This window comes from Lachnellula hyalina, assembly GCF_007821495.1.
Source record: "Lachnellula hyalina strain CBS 185.66 chromosome Unknown contig00157, whole genome shotgun sequence".
Classification (NCBI taxonomy): Eukaryota; Fungi; Ascomycota; class Leotiomycetes; order Helotiales; family Lachnaceae; genus Lachnellula; species Lachnellula hyalina.
In genome coordinates this window covers 1-19,249 of record NW_022157271.1, presented here as the reverse complement: position 1 = coordinate 19,249, position 19,249 = coordinate 1, and the positions used below count along the sequence as shown (strand labels likewise).

The 19,249-nt window shown below is 48.6% G+C and overlaps 5 protein-coding genes across 5 annotated transcripts; 3 read left to right on the top strand and 2 right to left on the bottom strand.

Annotated features, from left to right (window-relative positions):
* Positions 1 to 530: 530 nt before the first annotated feature.
* YCR023C_2 (uncharacterized protein) lies at positions 531 to 2,973 on the top strand (the record flags this gene model as incomplete). The annotated part of the gene is made up of 6 exons (XM_031153005.1): positions 531 to 588; positions 702 to 794; positions 1,009 to 1,061; positions 1,147 to 1,402; positions 1,450 to 1,712; positions 1,759 to 2,973. The coding sequence occupies 6 exons, from the start codon at positions 531 to 533 to the stop codon at positions 2,971 to 2,973; spliced, it is 1,938 nt and encodes a 645-aa protein (XP_031002671.1).
* A 571-nt stretch (positions 2,974 to 3,544) lies between these two features.
* Positions 3,545 to 4,553, top strand: LHYA1_G008083 (uncharacterized protein; the record flags this gene model as incomplete). Its single annotated transcript, XM_031153004.1, has 3 exons — positions 3,545 to 3,636; positions 3,714 to 4,126; positions 4,216 to 4,553. The coding sequence occupies 3 exons, from the start codon at positions 3,545 to 3,547 to the stop codon at positions 4,551 to 4,553; spliced, it is 843 nt and encodes a 280-aa protein (XP_031002670.1).
* A 1,939-nt stretch (positions 4,554 to 6,492) lies between these two features.
* On the top strand, positions 6,493 to 7,925 carry LHYA1_G008082 (uncharacterized protein; the record flags this gene model as incomplete). Its single annotated transcript, XM_031153003.1, has 5 exons — positions 6,493 to 6,522; positions 6,629 to 6,853; positions 6,931 to 7,225; positions 7,287 to 7,442; positions 7,501 to 7,925. 5 exons carry the CDS (start codon positions 6,493 to 6,495, stop codon positions 7,923 to 7,925), a joined length of 1,131 nt encoding a protein of 376 aa, XP_031002669.1.
* Positions 7,926 to 8,051: 126 nt separating this feature from the next.
* Positions 8,052 to 12,989, bottom strand: ABCA3_0 (ATP-binding cassette sub-family A member 3; the record flags this gene model as incomplete). The annotated part of the gene is made up of 3 exons (XM_031153002.1): positions 8,052 to 8,984; positions 9,046 to 9,585; positions 9,639 to 12,989. 3 exons carry the CDS (start codon positions 12,987 to 12,989, stop codon positions 8,052 to 8,054), a joined length of 4,824 nt encoding a protein of 1,607 aa, XP_031002677.1.
* Positions 12,990 to 14,601: 1,612 nt separating this feature from the next.
* On the bottom strand, positions 14,602 to 15,540 carry ANKHD1 (Ankyrin repeat and KH domain-containing protein; the record flags this gene model as incomplete). Its single annotated transcript, XM_031153001.1, has 1 exon — positions 14,602 to 15,540. The coding sequence occupies one exon, from the start codon at positions 15,538 to 15,540 to the stop codon at positions 14,602 to 14,604; it is 939 nt and encodes a 312-aa protein (XP_031002668.1).
* Positions 15,541 to 19,249: the final 3,709 nt, after the last annotated feature.

The window sequence follows — 19,249 nt, the reverse complement described above, 5'->3', positions numbered from 1 at the left end:
GCTGTCAGACATGCGACTACTGCGATAGCGGAGGAGATGGTCAGATGCAGCCAATCAGATGAGTCTTCCGCTCTAGTGTCGGTCGGTATCCACTTGCCATTTTAAAGCTTGGTCACCTGAACGGAACAGTCTTTTCTACCTTTTCACGTCCTTCCCCGCCTCCCGAGTAGAGTAGCAGAATGATGATGGCTGAAAGCAGCAAGCCTTGCCTATCATATTGCGTAGATTTCTATGTACAAGGCTACCGTAGGTATCTTCTTTCTTTGTTCCTTTTCTAGCTCGCTTTAAGTCAAAGTCGGTCTCTATTCCATCTTCTCTCTTCTGACTGACTCTTCCCTCCGTACACCTACAAGTACTCTCCTCCTCTAACTCTTCATTCCATACACCTACAACTACTCTCCTCTCAAGACATCAGTCTACCACCATCTTGTGGCCTTGCGTGTGTTGTTTAGAAAGCATGGCTGTCGAGTTCGAAAGTTTCTAGGAGTGAAGAACAAGGCTCTGCCTCAAGTACAACCACCGCCACCAAGATGACGAGGAATTCGCGTGGACCAGCCAAGCTGCCTACGAAGCAGCTGGCAATTCTTGGTGAGTGTCAACACTTCCATTCCTTCTGAAGATCCGCCATGCAGACTTTGCTGTGAGTATTGAAGCTGGCAGGTTGTGAAGATTCTCCACGTCGGCATCAAGATGAGGTTCAGTATTGAGTGGCAAGGCAAGGCTGGACAACAGATTAGAATGGGGCGATGATGGATCCTTGATGCATCTCTGCAACATTGTCACTGCTTGGGATGGTTTGCAACTGGAAAGTGGGGCCCTCATACTCTAATGGTGTATCATTCAGCATTGTCAAGTACTGTAGGGCAGTGTAGGGTGTCTCAAAATACATTGTCAAACGCCCCCATTTCTATTGAATTGTCGTTCGGGATGTTGCAGCCAGCCAAAACGCCATACTTTACCTCTTCCAATTTCTACAACCCCCAAAGCAGGCTGACTGACGGTTCATAGCAATATGTAGGTTCGCTGAACCCGTAGCTTTGACTTCGGTCTTTCCATATCTGGTACGTATACTACTTCACCCCCATCCTCATCCCCATCACCACCAACATCAACCCCTCCCCTTACTCCACTGACATCACATGACAGCCTGAAATGATCGAGGGGTTTGGGGTCAAGGAAGAAAAGGTTGCCAAATGGGCTGGTATTACATCTGCTGCCTTTTCCTTATCACAATCCTCCACCGCAATCATCTGGGGAAGAGCATCAGATATGTTTGGTCGGAAGCCAGTCATCTTATTTGGCTTGACATGTACCATGATATGCACTTTACTATGGGGCATATCTACCAGTCTACCAATGGCAATCATGATAAGAGCACTTTCGGGAGCTTGCAATGGCAATGGTAAGTCTTTCGCTGTTGAAGCCGCAAACCTTGCTCACAATCCACAGTTGGAATTATCCGAACCATGGTGGCTGAGATGGTTCCCGAGAAAGAGCTTCAACCAAGAGCTTTTTCAATAATGCCTCTGGTATGGAGTTTAGGTTCCATCTTTGGGCCCTCATTTGGGGGGTTCTTCGCAAAACCAGCCGAAAACTTTCCAGGGATATTTGGAAATAGCAAGTTTTTAATCAAATTTCCCTTCCTTTTGCCAAATATAGTGGCAAGTGCGCTGTTCACAGTAGGGATTTCAACCGGAGTCTTATTTCTAAGAGTAAGTCCTTTCCCAACCACCTTTCATCTCTCGCTCACCAGACCAGGAAACACTCGAAACAAAACGCCACAAAACAGACTACGGCCGCGAAGTAGGCGCGAGATTAGTTTCGGCCTTTAGAACCACCTTCCGCCTCAACCGGAAACACAAAAAGTTCGGCCGGCATTCCAACGTTAATGAAGAACAATCCCTACTACGGCCCACATCCTCTGCAGGTGACGAGCAATACGACGGCAACTTTTCCTCCAAATCCGTCTCCAAACCCCCACAACCCGCCCCCGCCCTCCGCGAAGTCTTCACCCGCCAAAGCGTCATCAACCTGATAGCATACACTCTCCTCGCCCTACACTCTGTAGCCTACGACCAACTCCTCCCCATATTCATGCACGCCAAGAAACAACCCCACGACGCCAACACTCAGCTCCCCTTCAAATTCACCGGCGGTTTTGGCATCAACCACGCCCGCATCGGCGTCCTGTTCACCGCGTACGGTTTCGTAGGCTGCTTCATCCAATTCCTCGTCTTCCCGCCCATGGCCCGCCGTTTCGGCGTCCTGAATTGCCTCAAAGGCTGCGCTGTCGCCTTCCCGCTCATCTGCTTCGTCACGCCCTACACAGCCCTGCTTCAGAGCTCGGCGCTCCAACAAGGCGCCATGTTCGCTATCATGGTCGTCAGGAGCTTTGCCGTCATCTTTGCGTTCCCATGCTCCATCATCCTGCTCACCAACTCGGCGGTCAGTCTACGCATCTTGGGCACACTGAACGGTGTCGCTGTTAGTGTATCAGCGGTCGGACGAGCCATTGGGCCTGCGTTGGGCGGTACGGCTTTCACGTGGGGCGTGGAAAGAGGATATGTCATTACGCCTTGGTGGTTACTCGGTACCATTGCCATGATTGGCGCGATTCCCATCTGGCATCTTGTAGAAATGGAAGGCTTCAACAAAGCCCCCGACAGCGACGACGATGACGATGACGAAGAGGGATTACTCGATCAAGTTGATGAAGAAAACTCGCTTGACATACTAGAGGGTGATGAGGTATTCGACGACTACGAAGAAGCGCTAGATGTTGTGGATGACTCGACTCTCTCTCGTGTTCTAAGTAAGAAGAGCATCGCTTCTGGCACAAGCGCCTTTGAACGCCGCTTGAGCAGTCCGATCGGAATCAAGGAGAGTGTCGGCCCTGGTGGAGGCAGACGACTGAGTAATGGGCTTGCGGCTAGTAATATGGGACAGGGAACTGGCGGTACGAGTTTTGCTTGAATTGTTTTCGAAGCCAAGTTGGGGAGTTGGAGCGGGTGCATAGTTGCATACTTGTAATTTGTAAATGATGCATGCATGATATATGAGCGACGTAATGAGAGGTAAAAGCATATAGGTAGATCCGAAGGTTCAAATTGCACATTATTTAATCGGATCCGCTCTTTGGTTCAAATGACTAAGTACATCATATTCGGCAGTAGATAGTTATAAGACCTAAAGTATCTTGCTTTGTATTTCGTACTCATAAGTGACTTCACACTTAGTCTTCACTTCACTTCACTTATACAACTCTAGTTATTTACAAGATCTATACACTTTTATATTAGTAGTACTTTTAATACTAGAAAATTCAACTATAAATACCCTTATATACTTAAGTAGCTTAATTATATTTTCATATTACTTTGTAAAACTCGCTTTTCCTATACCCGATCGGGACTAATTGTGCACGTGCATCCCACCCTCCCCTTGATATCTGAGTCCGTGCCGACCTGTTGCTTGAGACTTCAAGCATAACCAATACCAGATTTTATGATTTGGGGGTTTAACATCACTCACTCCTCACCCCAAGATGTCCGAGCAGTCAGATGCAGATGCACCCGAATCGGCAGTACCAGAAGAGACAGAGCACCACAGCAGACACTCCAAATTCAACGAATTAGTGTAAGTGCCTACCTATCCTAAGCTTCACCTATATATTGCACCGATCTTAGAACCTAGCCCACTCACCCGACCCCCAGACATGAAGGCTGGCACGTAGGCAAAGAAAAGAGTCTTGAGGGTCTACTCAAAAGCAAACTCTCCCTCGAACACTCCCTCGGCCTCGGCGCCAAACCAAATGTAATACCCCTGGGCGAACCGCGCATCGACGGCCCGCTCCGCCCTGTGCAAATTGGCTGGCACCCCGTCGCCGGCATGGGCGGGAAATGGCTCGCCGAAAAATCTGGACTCGGGAAAATGATCACCAAGGAAATCGGCAAGTATCCGGACCCGTCGCAGCACTGGGCCGTGCTGGTCGGAGATTTTGTGCATCAGCTGTGGATGGATGAGCAGCTGGATGTCATCTATATCAATGAGGAGTGCAAGCGGGAGGAGTGGCATGTCTTTGATGTGGGTATGACGAGGTTTACGGATGAGGCTTTGAAGCAGGCTGGTTAGTATTACTATTGGCATATGTAGGTACTGTAGAGGCTACCTACAGTAACTATTGATTAACATTGGATGTTATACTGACACAATCAGCTGACATGACGATCCATAACATGAGGGAGAAACGGCCAGCCTACAATCTAATCAGCAACAACTGTCAGAACTTCGCCGTGCTTCTCCTGGACGCCATACAAGTGGGAGCGCACCGCCAGTTCGCAACTAGTTTTGCCGTTTATTCCGCAGCCACGGGCGCTGGCACAATCAAGGATCTGTTTGCGGATGCTCATCCCGAGGAACAAAAGGTCCATGAGCCAGAGGAGGCTGAACACCCTGAACGCCCTGAATTGTATCGCATGGACACGGTGCAGAATGCGCAACAGGTCATGGATGAGAATACCACCAAGTTGGATAATCACCGTTCCTTGTTCTAAAGTGGAGTGCATCGATCCATTACTGGTAGCGAGAAGCGAGAAAGAATAAGAATAAGAATAAGAATAATGGATCACGGGCACGGATCATAGGAGAGATTCAGATCGTTGAGATGGGGATTAAATAACGAGAACCTAGGGTAGATTTGAGGGGTTGATACTCCACGGTAGCAGCATATACCCAACTGGCAATCTGTTTCCATGCATCGATTCGATGTCTTGCAGGATTCCAATGCTTAAATGGTGATCTGAAGTTTTGCTTTTCAAAACCCACTCCAACTAACAACTTTACTTTCTCTCATCGCGGCTGCGGCTCCAGATCCAATATAGTCTTGTCTGTCTGTCGGCTTGGCATGGCTACCTAAGGTACTTGCCCCGCCCCGCTCTCCAGTCAGTCTACTCCATCGCATCTTCGTTTTCGTTCCTCCCGTTTATTTGTTTGCTGAGTACCTGGTGAGTAGCAAACACCCAGCCCCTGAGAAGTTGGAAGCTCTTTCGCTAATTGGCTGGCCAGACCGGCTCGACCTGCCATACATTTCTCAATAATGTGCCCCTATTCCGTGCCTCCCGAGCGCATGGTCAGATTATCTTGGATGTTACCGAATAAAAGCGCTAGCATACTCTGTATACCATCTTGACGGCAATACAGCTCTAATGAATCTCAGCGACGTACAAGTATTTTATTTTATCATATCATCATATCGCATATCACCGCATGTGATTGTCTAGGAAGGTTAACGTTTCGGTACGAGTAGATTTGAAAAATACATACCTATCAAGGAGCCAGCTCCAGCCATACTAATCTGCGTATCCAGGTAGCTTATACCTGCCAAGCAAAGTACTCCCGTAAATAAAATAAATATCCCGACCAGCCCGTCAAAACTGTCCCAATTAATCTTACAACCCAAACCGTCAGTTAGGATGCAGATTTTCATTACAGTACGGCGTAGCTGTCTAGCTACCCGTTTTATGACGGAGTGGTAATTAAGCGTCGGAGCATGGGTTCCGATGCTTTGGTATGGTAAATTGTGAAGGAAGTTTTCTATCTACGGTATTCAAGTATTACTCGGACCGTACTGGGGAAAACATCATTACGCCTCGCCGTGTGTACGGACCGTGATCGTTTGCCTCTAGGCGTTCAGCCAATGGGATGGTAAGGTCCAACATTGACAACGTGTATTAGTAGAACCTAGGTCCATGTAGAAGCTCTAACTCGAGAGCTTCGGAGACTCTACAGTATAAGTGCGAGGAGTATAATATATCAATATCTACCCTTCTTTATATCCAAGACGAATTAACATCGGTATATTTACGGTATTACCTTACTATCCCCATTGCTACAGTATGAAACCCCATCTTTCGTCACTTTCCCAATCTTCTGATTGCGCGCAGGGTAACCATGTGCACGTATGGATTTCGGACCATTTCCCGACTCGCTAGCCGATCTAGCGGAGATTTAAACCCTGTAGAAGATCCAGAAAGTAGATCAGATCGCCCATATCAATCGACTTACGAGTCAGCCAGTCTCTAGCAGAGGATGCAAGACGCCGCCAGACAGATCCCGACCTGTGTTAATAGGTCCGTCCGCCTTGCTCTACACTGGTAATCAAGCCTAGGCCTACTCCACCACCGATTTGATTTCTGCATCGACCCCCTGCCTTCACGCTAGGTCCCGAGTTCGTGGGCGAAAACGTGTTGGGCTTTTGGGCTTCGACCTCTTCACTTAATTGTCCTAGCATCATCGAATTGCAGGGTCATGGCTTCGAGGTTGGGCTCGAGCCTGGGTCTTTATCGGATTTTGAGCAATGCTAAGGAGAATCACATAACATATACAGGCCCCCCCTCTCTCGCCCCTGGCAGGCAGGAGCTTGGCTTGGAATACTATGCATCTTTCGTTTTTCTAACCCCAGTTCCGCGCTGATTTCTGCGCTCTGTAACTCTAATGGGTGGTCTCAAAGGATCATCTGTCATTGTAAGTGGAGCGGAGCGGAATCCCTCTTTCTCTGAATCTATGCTATGCAATGCAATGCAATGCACTGCGATTCATCCAATCCGTATCCTTTCTAACGTGCTTATAGGCGACAGAATGGTCCCTCCTCGGAATCGCGTACTGTTTTGTTGCAACGCGCATGGCGGTGCGGCTCTTCAATCAGCAGAAGGCCTTGTTGGTATCCGATGTATTCCTGCTGCTATCCTCAGTCTTTGCGCTGGGACTGGTGATTACCGATACCATGATTTACAAGCTTGGCGGGTTGAGCGATAAGGATATCGAGGATCCGAGTACTCTAATTCGAATGGGAAAGGTACTGTGATCTTCTTCTTCTTCCTCCTTTGGAGGCCGATTTATACTTTGCTAACCGACACGCGCGTCTTTGGATAGATCGCGTTTGCTGGGAACTACTTTTACGACACGGCCATCTATTTCCCCAAATTCTCCATCCTCGCCTTATACGTGCGACTGATCCCCCAGACGATGCCACGCTTACGGCTGGCGCTCTGGATCGTGATTGCATTTGTCGTTATATCCTGTTTGACTACGTGCCTCGCGGATACCTTCTGGTGCGGTTCGCACGTCGCTTCAAACTGGTCTTTGGAAGAAGGGGCTTGCAATGCATTCGAATCGGCACACCTATTCCACTTAGACTGGTCCCTCAACTTCATCTCTGATGTATTCAGTAAGTACCCTGTAGCTACAAACTTAATAGGCCTAGGAGTAGAGCTGATATTATTGTCAAGTCTTCGCGTTGCCATTTCCACTCTTCCGAAACTTAACGCTGGCGAGACGACAACTCTACGGCCTAATCTTCACATTCGCGCTGGGTTTGATTACCATCGCTGTAAACGTAGCACGATTCGCCACTATCATCCTCACGAAAAACTTCAACGCAATCTGTAAGCTCATCGACACCGAACCCCTAACCGTATAACAGCATCTAACAAGCAATTGCAGACGTCTGGAGCATGGCCGAGATGACAACTTCCATAATGGTCGTCTGTCTCCCCGCTCTCCGCCCTCTCCTCCGCCGCACCGGCGAATTCTCCTCGACCGATCCCAAGTCCTCCGGAAACGTCATCACACGCACCATAAACTCGGCGCTCTCGCGGACCGGGCTGTCGCAGCTTGGATCATCGCGTGTCGACAACCGCAATGGGACTCGTCGTGGTAACAACGTGGATCGGATGGAGAGGCTTAGCGATGTAGATGATGATGGCGGAAGCCAGGTTGAGCTCACGACACAAACGAAAGCTCCTGTTATTTACAAAAGTCAGGATGTCAGTGTGCAAAGTTCGCGCATTGACGCGAGTAATAGTCATGATAAGGATGTGGAGCGACAGACAGGACTAGGGAATAATTCGACGGCTTGGCATGAATAGGGGAATGTATAAAAAGAGATACCCTCAGGCAGATTGGTCATGGATCATACAGTACATGCAGCGCTGAGATGTTGTAAATAGATATAATAACAGCTATGTTCAGTATTTTGTATTAATGTATTAATGTCATGGTTTACGACGTGCCAAGAGCTTTGAATCAAATCCGAGTATCCCCTTCTTTACTGATTTGTTAGTGTACCCCTCTTCTTCGACTTCATGTTTCTGCACAATGCTCAAGAACACCTGATCGAGAGTCGTTGGACTGACAGAATAGTGCTCCAAACCTAACTCGGCAGAATGGTCTTCAAGTAGAGTAATCAAAGACCCAATTCCACTACGTTGCTTCGAGGGCAAAGCGTCGTCTCCACCGTGTATCTGGTCGATGCTAGCAACCTTTATGCTTGGCTGGTTGGACTCGTGCCTCTGTGCAGGGACTGAGAATCTCAATTGACCATGATAAGTCTTGTCCTCAATATCGGCACCAGGAAAATGCTCGAAAACCCATGACCTGAGTCCAGCAATCTCCTTATCAGTTGTATGTGGCGCAGACTTCAAAACCAGATGGATATAGTAAGCATCGCCATGTCTCTGCCGAAGGTGGTCGCTCGTACCCATCGCTAACATCCGCTTCGCCATAATTCCTGCACGGTCAGCTAATGCATCCGCTTCCTCCATGCTATGTGTTGTAAGAAGCAGAGATCGACCAGGCACGACTGCCGCCAATGTTCTCCACATGACTCTTTTCGCTGCTGCATCCATGCCGGAACTTGGCTCATCCAGCACAAGCACTGTCGGGTTTCCAATTAATGCAATACCAAGTGACAGCTTCCTCTTGTTGCCACCAGAAAGCTTAGCTGCCATTCGAAATGAAAATGCCTCGAGGCCCACAGCCTTGATAACAGCTTTGACATTGTGTTCGACATCAGGAACACCTCTAATTCTTGCATAGAACTGGAGGTGTTCCACAACAGTCATTTGATCCATAGCGTCAAATTGGGGACACACTCCAAGGTGTGACCTTGCTTTAGCTCGTTGCCTGCTTATGTCAATGTTCTCAACCTAGACTCAGATTAGCAGTGCGATCCAACAGCTCAAACTGTGGAGTATAAAGATCACGTACAAATATGTTGCCACTATTCTTCGACGGCTGGACATCGCCGCGAATCAAAGAGATGGTAGTTGATTTTCCCGCGCCATTTGGGCCTAACAAAGCGAACACTTCTCCGCGTTTGATCCCAAATGTGAGATTTTCGACAGCTGTCACGTGCCCAAAAGATTTCGTAAGATTCTGTACACGAAGTCCGTCATTGGAGCTGTTGACACGAGCGAGTTCTTCTGCAACCTCTTCATCGGCAGGAACAACTTTTGCCTCAGAAGATGTGCTTGGCGCATTCCGAACTCTTCGGTACCAGGCTAGGACCGATCCAGAATCGTTCCAGAGGAGGATCGCAAATAACACGAACACTTGCACAAATAAGTAAAGTATCGGCCCGCCGTATTGAATTATACCACCGGGGGAAGCAGCCAATTGTCGTCCAGAACACGTGGTGGAAAATATGTTCAGTGCGATGAAAAGTGATCTTATAAGTGATCCCATAGGCGTGATCAGCGATATCGTGAAATGAACGATGAGTAGATAGTCATCTATTTTGTTGATAGGCTGAAAATAGTTAGTAATGAGACCTAAAACTAGGCTATTAATGCAGGACTTACAGCATAAGTCAACGTGCAAAGATACCCAATCAAGTATATCAGAAAGAGGATTGCCTGGCCAGCAGCAGCGAATGCATAGGCCGAGAGCTGTGTCTGTGCGAAAAGGGAGACCACATATGAAAGCAAGATGGACGCCAGACCGAATAGTGCGAAAACAACAAACAAATAGCCGACATGATACCAGGCTGTCGAGACAGCAGCAAAGATGATAACACCCAGGGCACTAGAGCCAAGTACTATAATGAAGTCGAATCCAAGATATGCCAACCATAGAGGCAATGACCGAACACCATTCGAGTATTCCAGACCGCGAATATTCCTGGTCCTTTCTACGGTGGGATACAATGAGAAGAATCCTGGGTATGCTGCCATAGCCAATCCAAAATAGACCACGAGCTGCAGAGATTTCCCGGTTGACGGTGCCCATGGTATATCAAAAGACGAATATTGCGTGTGAATGGTGATGTTTGTAAGCCTGTTATTAAGAATATTATGCCCAAATACGCCATTGTAGATATCCCCATTTCCTTTATACGCAAGGGTCGGCTCTGTTGTGCCATCTCCGAGGAAAATGCCTGCTGGGGTGACATTTGCAAAATTCTGATCGATATAATTATTGAATTGTGGGAGCGTGTCAACTATGTGAACAGCCCGATGGACTTGGACCCCAGGAGGAATTGGGTTAGATGTGAGAGAGCTAGATAAAGAAGCAAGGGTGGCGGTAGAGAATTGGGACGATGGGCCAAGAATAATATCATAGTCAATAAGCGCTGCCAGGCTTTCGACATCAGCGAGTGAAATTCGTTGGGTTGGTGAACAGCCTACAGCTTTGAAACCTTTCAAGAACAATGAGACAAGACCAGCCGCAATGATGGGAAGGAGGAAAGCAGCAGTATATGGAAGGTAGTTCCGTCGCAGTATGGTGTATCTCTTTCGAAATAAGACCCAGCCTTGACGAAACGGGCCAATGGTCTTACCGGTGTGTATCTCTAGCTGCAGATCCCGAGGCTTCGCTGAAACTACTACACTAGGGGACTTTTCATCCTGAGATTCAGATTCGGGGTCGATGCCGTCTGCGCGGACTTCATCTGCAAGTTGCAAGAAAACGTCTTCGATTGTGGGTCCGGATAGTTGATAATCTGTGAGACCTGCTGATTCGAGGCGTCTGATGATTTTTGCAGCTTGGCTGGATGTGGAAGCAAGGTATATGGTTTGGCCGATATTTGTATGACTGGGAACCTCGAGGTCAGGTGCTTCCTCATGGCCGGGACCAGTCTGTAGATGGATTCTATATCCTCCGCCAAGTTTACTCTTAAGCTCCACGGATGAGCCCTGAGCTCGGAGGGTACCTTTGGAAAGAATTGCGATCTGATCGGCAAGAAGATCCGCTTCATCAAGGAAATGAGTCGTCATTATTATCGTGCGAGTGCCCCTCTCAGCCAGCAGAATGTCCCAGATTTTGCGTCGGCTTAGTGGATCGAGACCACTGCTAACCTCGTCGATACAACAGACTGTACTACCTCCAGTGAACATCATGCCGAGCTGAAGCTTTCGTTTTTGCCCACCAGAAAGTGTCTTTGCCTTCGCACCTATCTTCCGATCCAAGTCAACAGCCTTGATGAGATCGTGTAGGGCTTCTTTGCTATCACGTTGGTTTGTGGATTTTAGCTGATTGAAGATACGAACATGCTCTTCGACGGTCAGCTCATCCCAGAGAACATTCTTCTGTGGAGCAATGCCAAGTCCGCCGGTACCGTCAACTGCGATGGTTCCGCTGGTGACGGTATTGAGTCCAGCGATGGCATCTAAAGTTGTGCTCTTTCCACTACCATTTGCACCGAGTAAAACGCAAATCTGCCCCTTTCTCGCACTAAACGTCAGGCCATTGACTGCCACAACAGTTGCCTTGGGGGTCTTGGTGATGCCCGCAGCCTTGCGCCGAAACCAGTTCGGGCGGTAATGCTTTGTGAAGTGATCGAGACGCACTGTCTCGTATGATGTCGAGTGGGCATCAAAATTTCTAGTGATTGATCGTCCTTTAGATGCTGTTCCGTAGAGGAATTTCTCAATCATGGCTCCAAGCAGCGGGTACACAAATATCTGTACAATCACAAAGACCCAGAGAGCGAGCCCAGGAAGGCCCCAAGGATTGTTCGGCGCAGATCGTACAAGATCTGTGGCCAGGTCCTGACGCTCATACCGGGCCATGAAAACGATAAAGAATACATAATTGCAAGGAACGAACAACAGGCTGAGAATTGCCACGGTGCCAGAATTGGTCTTGTCAATGACCTGTGCGAGCACACCCAGGAGGAGCGTCACAATTGCCATGGTAATACCACTCAGTTGGGCCTTCTTGAAGAAAGAAGCACCGAGTATGGAAAAGGATGCTAGAGAGAGACCAGCCAATAAGTGATAAATGATGACAATGGCCATGGATGTTTGGGCAAAGACTCCGACGCCCAAAACGATTCCCATGATGATCCAGCCCGGAGTGTAGATAATGTCAAATGCTAGATGATAAGACAAAATCCTCGCGACTTGAGGTTGCCACCTTTTCAGATTGGGCATCATGGCTTCAATCAACTGTGACATGCCAAGCTCCCGCTCTGAAGCAATGAATCCGGTCAAATGGTATGTGACTCCAACCATGCCAATGAGGAACGCAACGCCCAAGATGTTGATGATGGCGCCTTGGTAGTTTACGCGGATCTTGGTATTGCGCTGAGCTTGATTGATGGAGGTGAAGGGATATTCGAAGACGGAAGGGAGGGTCGTGGCATTGAGGCGCGCAATTGCACTGTCGACAGCCCTTTGGAGGGGCAAAAGGTATATTTCGACATCGTTTGTGGTTTTATGAACATGCATCTGGACTCCAAATGCGCCATCTGCGCGGAGAGTATAGTTCCACGACCCGCCTTGTCCCTGGGTAGGGGAGGATTGGAAAACGACGGCACCATAGCAGGAAGTCGCACCCCGCAGACTGCTCCGGCAGGTATCCAACAACTGCGCTTCTTGCGATAGGCGCACAACCTTTCCAGACGCCTGTGCCTGCTGTGCGACAGAGTCTATGACCTGCGCGACGTCGCCTCCGAGTCCATTGCTCACCAAAGCCAGTGTGTTTCTTCCCCCACCGGCCGCAGCCATGCCCTCTGCCAACGTGCGAACTGCATGGCTCGAGCCTATGCCGTAATCCGAGGGTGGGATGAAGAGGTTCCTGGCATACGACAAGAAGATCATAAACCCGATGGGGAGGAGGAATGCGCGGATGGTGGTGGCAAAGGCATGGCGGTTGAGGGCGATGAGGAGGTTCTTCTTCGTCAAGGTCCAGCATTGAGAGGGGAGAGCCATAGGTAGAGGGATTAGGGGTTGAAGACTAGAGAACAGCACATTACGGCTGGATAAATGTAGAAGGAAGTTTATACTCAATATTATGTGCCTCACATTGCTATTCGAAAGGTACCTACCTACCTACCTACCTACCTACCTACCTACATTATCCTTGCCTCGTTTTCGTATTTACGCTGCTGTTCCTCGGCATGTTGATGAGCCGTTGATTTGGTTTGGTTTGGAATCGCGCACGGCCTTATTAACGCCCGAGTTATATCACACCACACCGTGTTGGAATTTCTATCGTATTGGAATCCGTCGTCTTTATCTTTGAATTATATTATATTGTAACTAGATATATGGTATAGTAAATCCATCTTCTTTAGATTAAGTTTGCTGGGATCAACTCGATCGCTGCTAATATTAAGATTAAACGACAAGCAGACATAAAGCTTATTTCAACCATCTACCAGCGGTCGAGTTGCTTGTTTCAGGAGGAAACAAGAAAGCCGCCATTTATCATTGGAATCGAGTAGAACAACACTCGAGTAGCTGAAAAAACACACATGTGCTATCAATAGCCTCGGCTCTTGGTATATAAGGGTATTCCTTTCCCTAGAATTAGGATAAAGGTCAAGGTCCTCCATTGCAAAGCTAAGATGATACTGGCTGTATCTCGACCTTTATAGTCATGTGATTTGGCGTAGCTTAGTCAGCGAAGAGTGTTGTTTTTCGGGGGTAAAAGACTTGAATTGACTGCTGTTCTACAGTGGGAAGTATGCTATATGTATAGGGCTTTCAAGCCCGTAAGTAGCCGCTGTGGCCATCGCCACTTCAAGCTTTCAGCTTTGCCACAGGGGCTATGCACCGCCACTTCGGGGCTCCCGAACACTAAACTTTGCAACAAAGAGGTCATCACCTCTTCGCGTCTCCCACACACTTTTAGATAGACAATGCAACATGGACCAACCGCGAAGACCACTCTTTACTAGCTAGTTGTACGAAGTGATTATCACGATACCTGAGATATTAATAAGACTAGTCTTAACTTGTAGATTTGTACTTATATCAAGACATGTAAAAAATCTATAGAGCAATCCGCAGTCCAAACCAGCCGAGTTGAAGTACAATTAATCCTGCATATAAGAGAAAGGAGTAGGGCTAAATAGTATGCTTACTATTATACATATAGGAAACCTAAGAGTATAGAAAGTTTTACAGAACATTTATGCTTTATCAAAGCTTCTTACTAAGCTATAGTAAGTAGATATGATTTGGTTAAGAGTTTAGTAATTTTGCTGGTCTGTTAAGTTGATTATTAAGGCGGTCGATAAATTTTCCAATTTTTTAATATTATTACAAAACCTCCTATATCTTTTTTCATGAAATTTTATATCATTATCTACGTTTCATATTGCGCCTTAGCGAGAATTTCCACAGTTCTTCATGCTTCAACTAGGACATAGGGAACCCAAAGGATGCATATATCAAGTACTCCTTGTGACGGTTTGGCCCAACACCCCCTGTATTTAAGGTCTCCTTTCCTCTCTTCTTTCTGTACCTTTAGATTCTAATAAAGTATCGAGTTTTGTGCCGTTGCATACTACCACGCTTACACTCCTCATTCCAGAAATCACAGGGTGTCTACCGGTATACCCAGCACTCTTTTCATTTCTGTACTTCCTCGCCATTTCGCGTATTCGATCGCACTTCCAAAACCCCCTTTGGCCTCTGGATCCGCTCCATGCGCCAATAACCACTTGACCCTCTCGACCGCTCCCGCCATTGTAGCGTAGACGATGGGATACTGTGCAAGCACGTAGTGTGAATCCTCGGCCTGGTTAACATCTGCTCCATGCTCAACTAGGAGCGCCATCACCGGAATCCTGCTGGTATCAAATACCTTGCTCGATATGACGCCAGCGTTGAGCTGCGCCCCGGCAGGGGTCCCAGGAGGACAAGCCCCCGCGGCGGAGTGGAGCGGGGCCCCATTCTGGACCTGCGCGCCTGCGTCTAAGAGTAACCGTACCGCTTCCAGCGAGCCCGTGGCTGCGGCTGTTGCAAGAGCAGCGCAGGAATCCGTGTCAGACGTGCCCATCCGGTCACGATTGTTGCGTTGCTTGCCCAGGTTGGGGTCCGCGCCATGCTCGAGGAACCATTGAAGTAGCGGCAGGTTGGTCACGACTTTGGGAAGAAGCACCGTACCATAGAAGCCGGGGGTATTTGGCGTCCATCCATACTGGGTGAAGAGTTCAAAAAGAGGAATCTGTTGTGCGGGTGGCGCCGAGAGAATGCGGGTTGGGGTGTTACGAAGAATGGGCGCACCTGTGGAGAGGAGGTGACGGGTAATATCGAGATTGCCTGCGCAGAGGGCATCAAGCAGACTGTTGTGGAGTGAGTCCTGGCTCCGCGAGTAGGCGAGAGCCTCCCCCTCACTGTCCAGGCCTTGTTGACCGGCAGCTTCGAACGATGCGGAGCTGGAGCGAGAGCTATAGCTGGAGCCAGAGCCAGAGCCAGACCGGTCCCGTGGGCTGGCGGGTTGCTGGGGGAGGTCGTGGTAGGCGGAGCCCATCTGATAATACGTTTGCGTGGTTGAAACTCGACTATATGTACTATACAAGCTTGAAATAAGATAGAGAGTCGATGATAGGCCTGGCACCTAGTGGTTGTGGTTTTGATTATTGTATTTGCGATTACTATCATTGCTGAGATTGTACAGAATAACCTCGATATAAGCATACGGTCGGGACCTCCAAATGCTAAGCATAAACCTTATAGCGAGAGTCTTAGCGCTGGCTTACTAGTAATATTATCTTTGCTTAATAATTATACATATCTTATATTTTACTTCCTAATTAGTATTAGAGTATTTTTAACCTTATATTTATTAGTTGACGTTATTATTAGAGCGATCAGTGTTATTTACATAGGTGTAGAGCCTGCTCTAGTGATGTCTATATATAGAGCAGTGGGTTTTTAGGTAATGGAGGAAATCAAGTATATTATTTAGTAATAAAAAGTTTCCGGACCAAGATCCTTAAGCATATGCTTATAGCCTTATTAAGGTATCAGGACCCGAATATCTAAGCGAAGGATTTTCTGTGATTACTATCGTTCCTGCTGTTGTTCCTCCTCTTACTAGACCAGATGATCGGGATAGAACAGCCAATCATCCAGGGGGGCATAGATACGGATGCGGACTTGGCACTTCCTATAGGTTCCACCTTCGCGGCCGTCCTGGGATATCCCCGCCACGTGCTCGGATACCTACTCCGAAGGTGCTTAGCAGCTCCTACTTCTTAGTTTCTACCGATAATCCGATTCCTTGTATCCTTCCTCGTCTAGCTTAACCAGTTATTAACGTGGCATTTGTAGAAGGCGTTATAAAGGAGTACTAGGCTTGGCGTGCAAAAGCGCAAGATTCTTATTTTTAGAGTTCTAAAGGAGTCTTTTCAAGTTAAAATTGTGACGAGTACCATAGGAGTGGCGCATATTTACAAGGAAACCCAGTTAATGCCAATACGTCTATACGTAACATGTTATTCACTTGACGTTTGAACCTATTAAACTACGCTACTAACTACTTTTAGCTACGACCTCCGTACTTAAAAAGGCGAATTTAACTTGAAACAAGAAGATTACTAAAAGTCAGTCTCCTAGAAGCCCTCTGAATGTCCTACTTCCTAGGTGAAAAGCGGTTCTGCTCTCAGACCTAAAAAAAGATGCGATCATTTACATTCAATCTGGCGACTAGATCCTCCTCGGCTTGGCAACAGTAAGTTTGGACTCGTAACATTCATAACTACCTTATATACTCTCTAGATTCCGGTCTGGATGATTTTCCTTATTTCTTATCTCCACATTACTGTCTTTATTGCTTCCCTCTCTTCGACTACACTCCTTGCTTCATCATGCGGTACGGTGAGAGTTGGTCTCTTTTAGCGGGACGAGCGACTATTACTCTTCTATTCATTGCTCAAGATGCATCTGCACAGCTCTGGAATAGTACTACAATCAGAAACAGCACTACTGCAACCAGAAATAGTACTACTGCAAGCAGAAGTAGCATTACTACGATCAGCAATAACACTTTGCATACTTCCTCATCAACACACACAGCTTCGTTGAATAGCACGGGAGTTATCCTTTCAAACCCCACACAAAGTAGCATTACTACAATCAGCAAAAACACTTCGCATACTTCCTCATCAACACACACAGCTTCGTTGAATAGCACGGGAGTTATCCTTTCAAACCCCACACACAATTCGACGGTTGCATCAACCAATATACCAGGCGTGAGTACCACCCGAAGCAATAGTTTACCGCCTCTATCAACAACACCTTCCGGGACTCACTTATCTCCCAACGGCACTAAAACCACCCCCTCGAGCTCTTTAACGGCTGTACCTAACCCTTCAGCTGGGACAGGGAATGGAACAGGAAATGGAAATGGAAATTCATCGTCCATAGCTGGGGGAGTCATAGGAGTCATTCCTTCAGTCATCGTTGAATCTGGTACGACGGTTACAAAGGAAATTATCACTGGTGCGTCGCTCACGGGACCGATCACTCTCGCACCGGCCACCACGACATACGCCAGCTCCGAGGCCACATCTGCCGTATCTTCGGTCTCTTCACAGCTTGTCGCCATCGTACCCTTTATACGTGCGTGGGAAAAAGACCCGACTCCCGAGCTCAAGACGGATGCGCTTGACAAGGTCACCGGGACAAAAGGCGTTGTGATAGGCCTCATCGATAGTCTAGGCACCGAGCCGTCGTCAAGTCCATGCGGCTCGAAGAAGAAGCGGTTCTCGCTGCCGATCATTGGCGATATTGTCAATGCATTGACCTGTATTGCGGGCCAGCTGGATCAGGTCACAAGTAAAATTAGCGGCGGGGTCGTGGAAGGCGTCGACGACAATGTGTCCACGATTGAATCAAAGCTCGACGAACTCGAAGACGATAATGAGGACGACGAGACGAAATCCCAGTCGGATAGCTCGACATCCACGGAGAGTTCGCAGAGCTCATGCAGATCAACCCAGACGGCATTCCAGGTCACTATCCTCTGCGAACCGACGGTCTATACGACTATGGGCACTGCGGTTTCCACAACGGCCTGCTCCTCGACGACTACCGTGACAACGACAGGCTGCACCGCTACGGGACGCACGACCACGATTTCAAGTAGCATTTCGGCCTCCGCAGCGCAAACACCTTGTGGAGCGGACACCTGCGGCGATACTTGTAGCTTCGTGCGGCCTTCAGGCAAGCCGGTGAGCACGACGGCCTTCGACTGCAAGAACTTCCCGACGATCACGGTCACTTCCGACGCAGCACTGCCGAGCGGGGACTCCAAGAGAGAGCTGGGGGAGATGTTGTTGCCACGCGTGCTTCCCCCTAAGGAGCCGGAGGCGCACGACCCAGATTACGTCGAAGAGTTGGCCGACGTGGCCACGGTCCTCCCTTTGAGGATGGGATCTGTGTACACGGATAGCGCTTTCTACCCGTACCCCGCGCAAGACTCGGGACGTCACGTGTATGGGTTGCAGGCGCTTACGGGCTGTACGGCGGTCATCAGATCTGGGTCGTCACGCCCTACACGACGGATTTTGACCGGAATAGACTGTCGCCACCGGTCACCACCACATTCCGCTATGAAGACAATGCGCGTTACCTGCTACGCAAGCTTGGCGAGATGATCCCGGGGGCCGAGATGGACATCACGGGCTACTATCGCAATGCCAACAACGATTTGGAAGGCATGGTCTGGCTGGAAGTCGACCGAGAGCAGCGATGGGAAGCACGGCCAGGCCGCGACCCCCGCCAGATGGGGTTGTGGCGACTGTGGGCCGGGCCGGACCTTATTGACGACAGGGAGTTCCGCGTGACTCAGCGCCGCCACCGCACGAACAAGCGGGCGCTCGAGCTGGGGAGTGGGAGCAAGCGACAAGTGACTGACGATGACCCGGACGGGGACTACGAAGGTGATGACGGCGAGGAATTCGATATGGAAAATCCATGTCCAGTCGGCGGCGCGGCATCTGGAGCGAATTCCACCTCCACCGCCACCGGCAATGACACCGTGACCTCGGCATCGGCATCGGCATCGGTACGCAAAGACACGGCCACGTTGACATCTCTTAACCACACCGCAACCTCATCTTCCCACCTCACAGCCATTACGACCTCATCTTCCCGCCTTACAGCCAATACTACCTCATCTTCCCACCTTACAGCCATTACGACCTCATCTTCCCGCCTTACAGCCAATACTA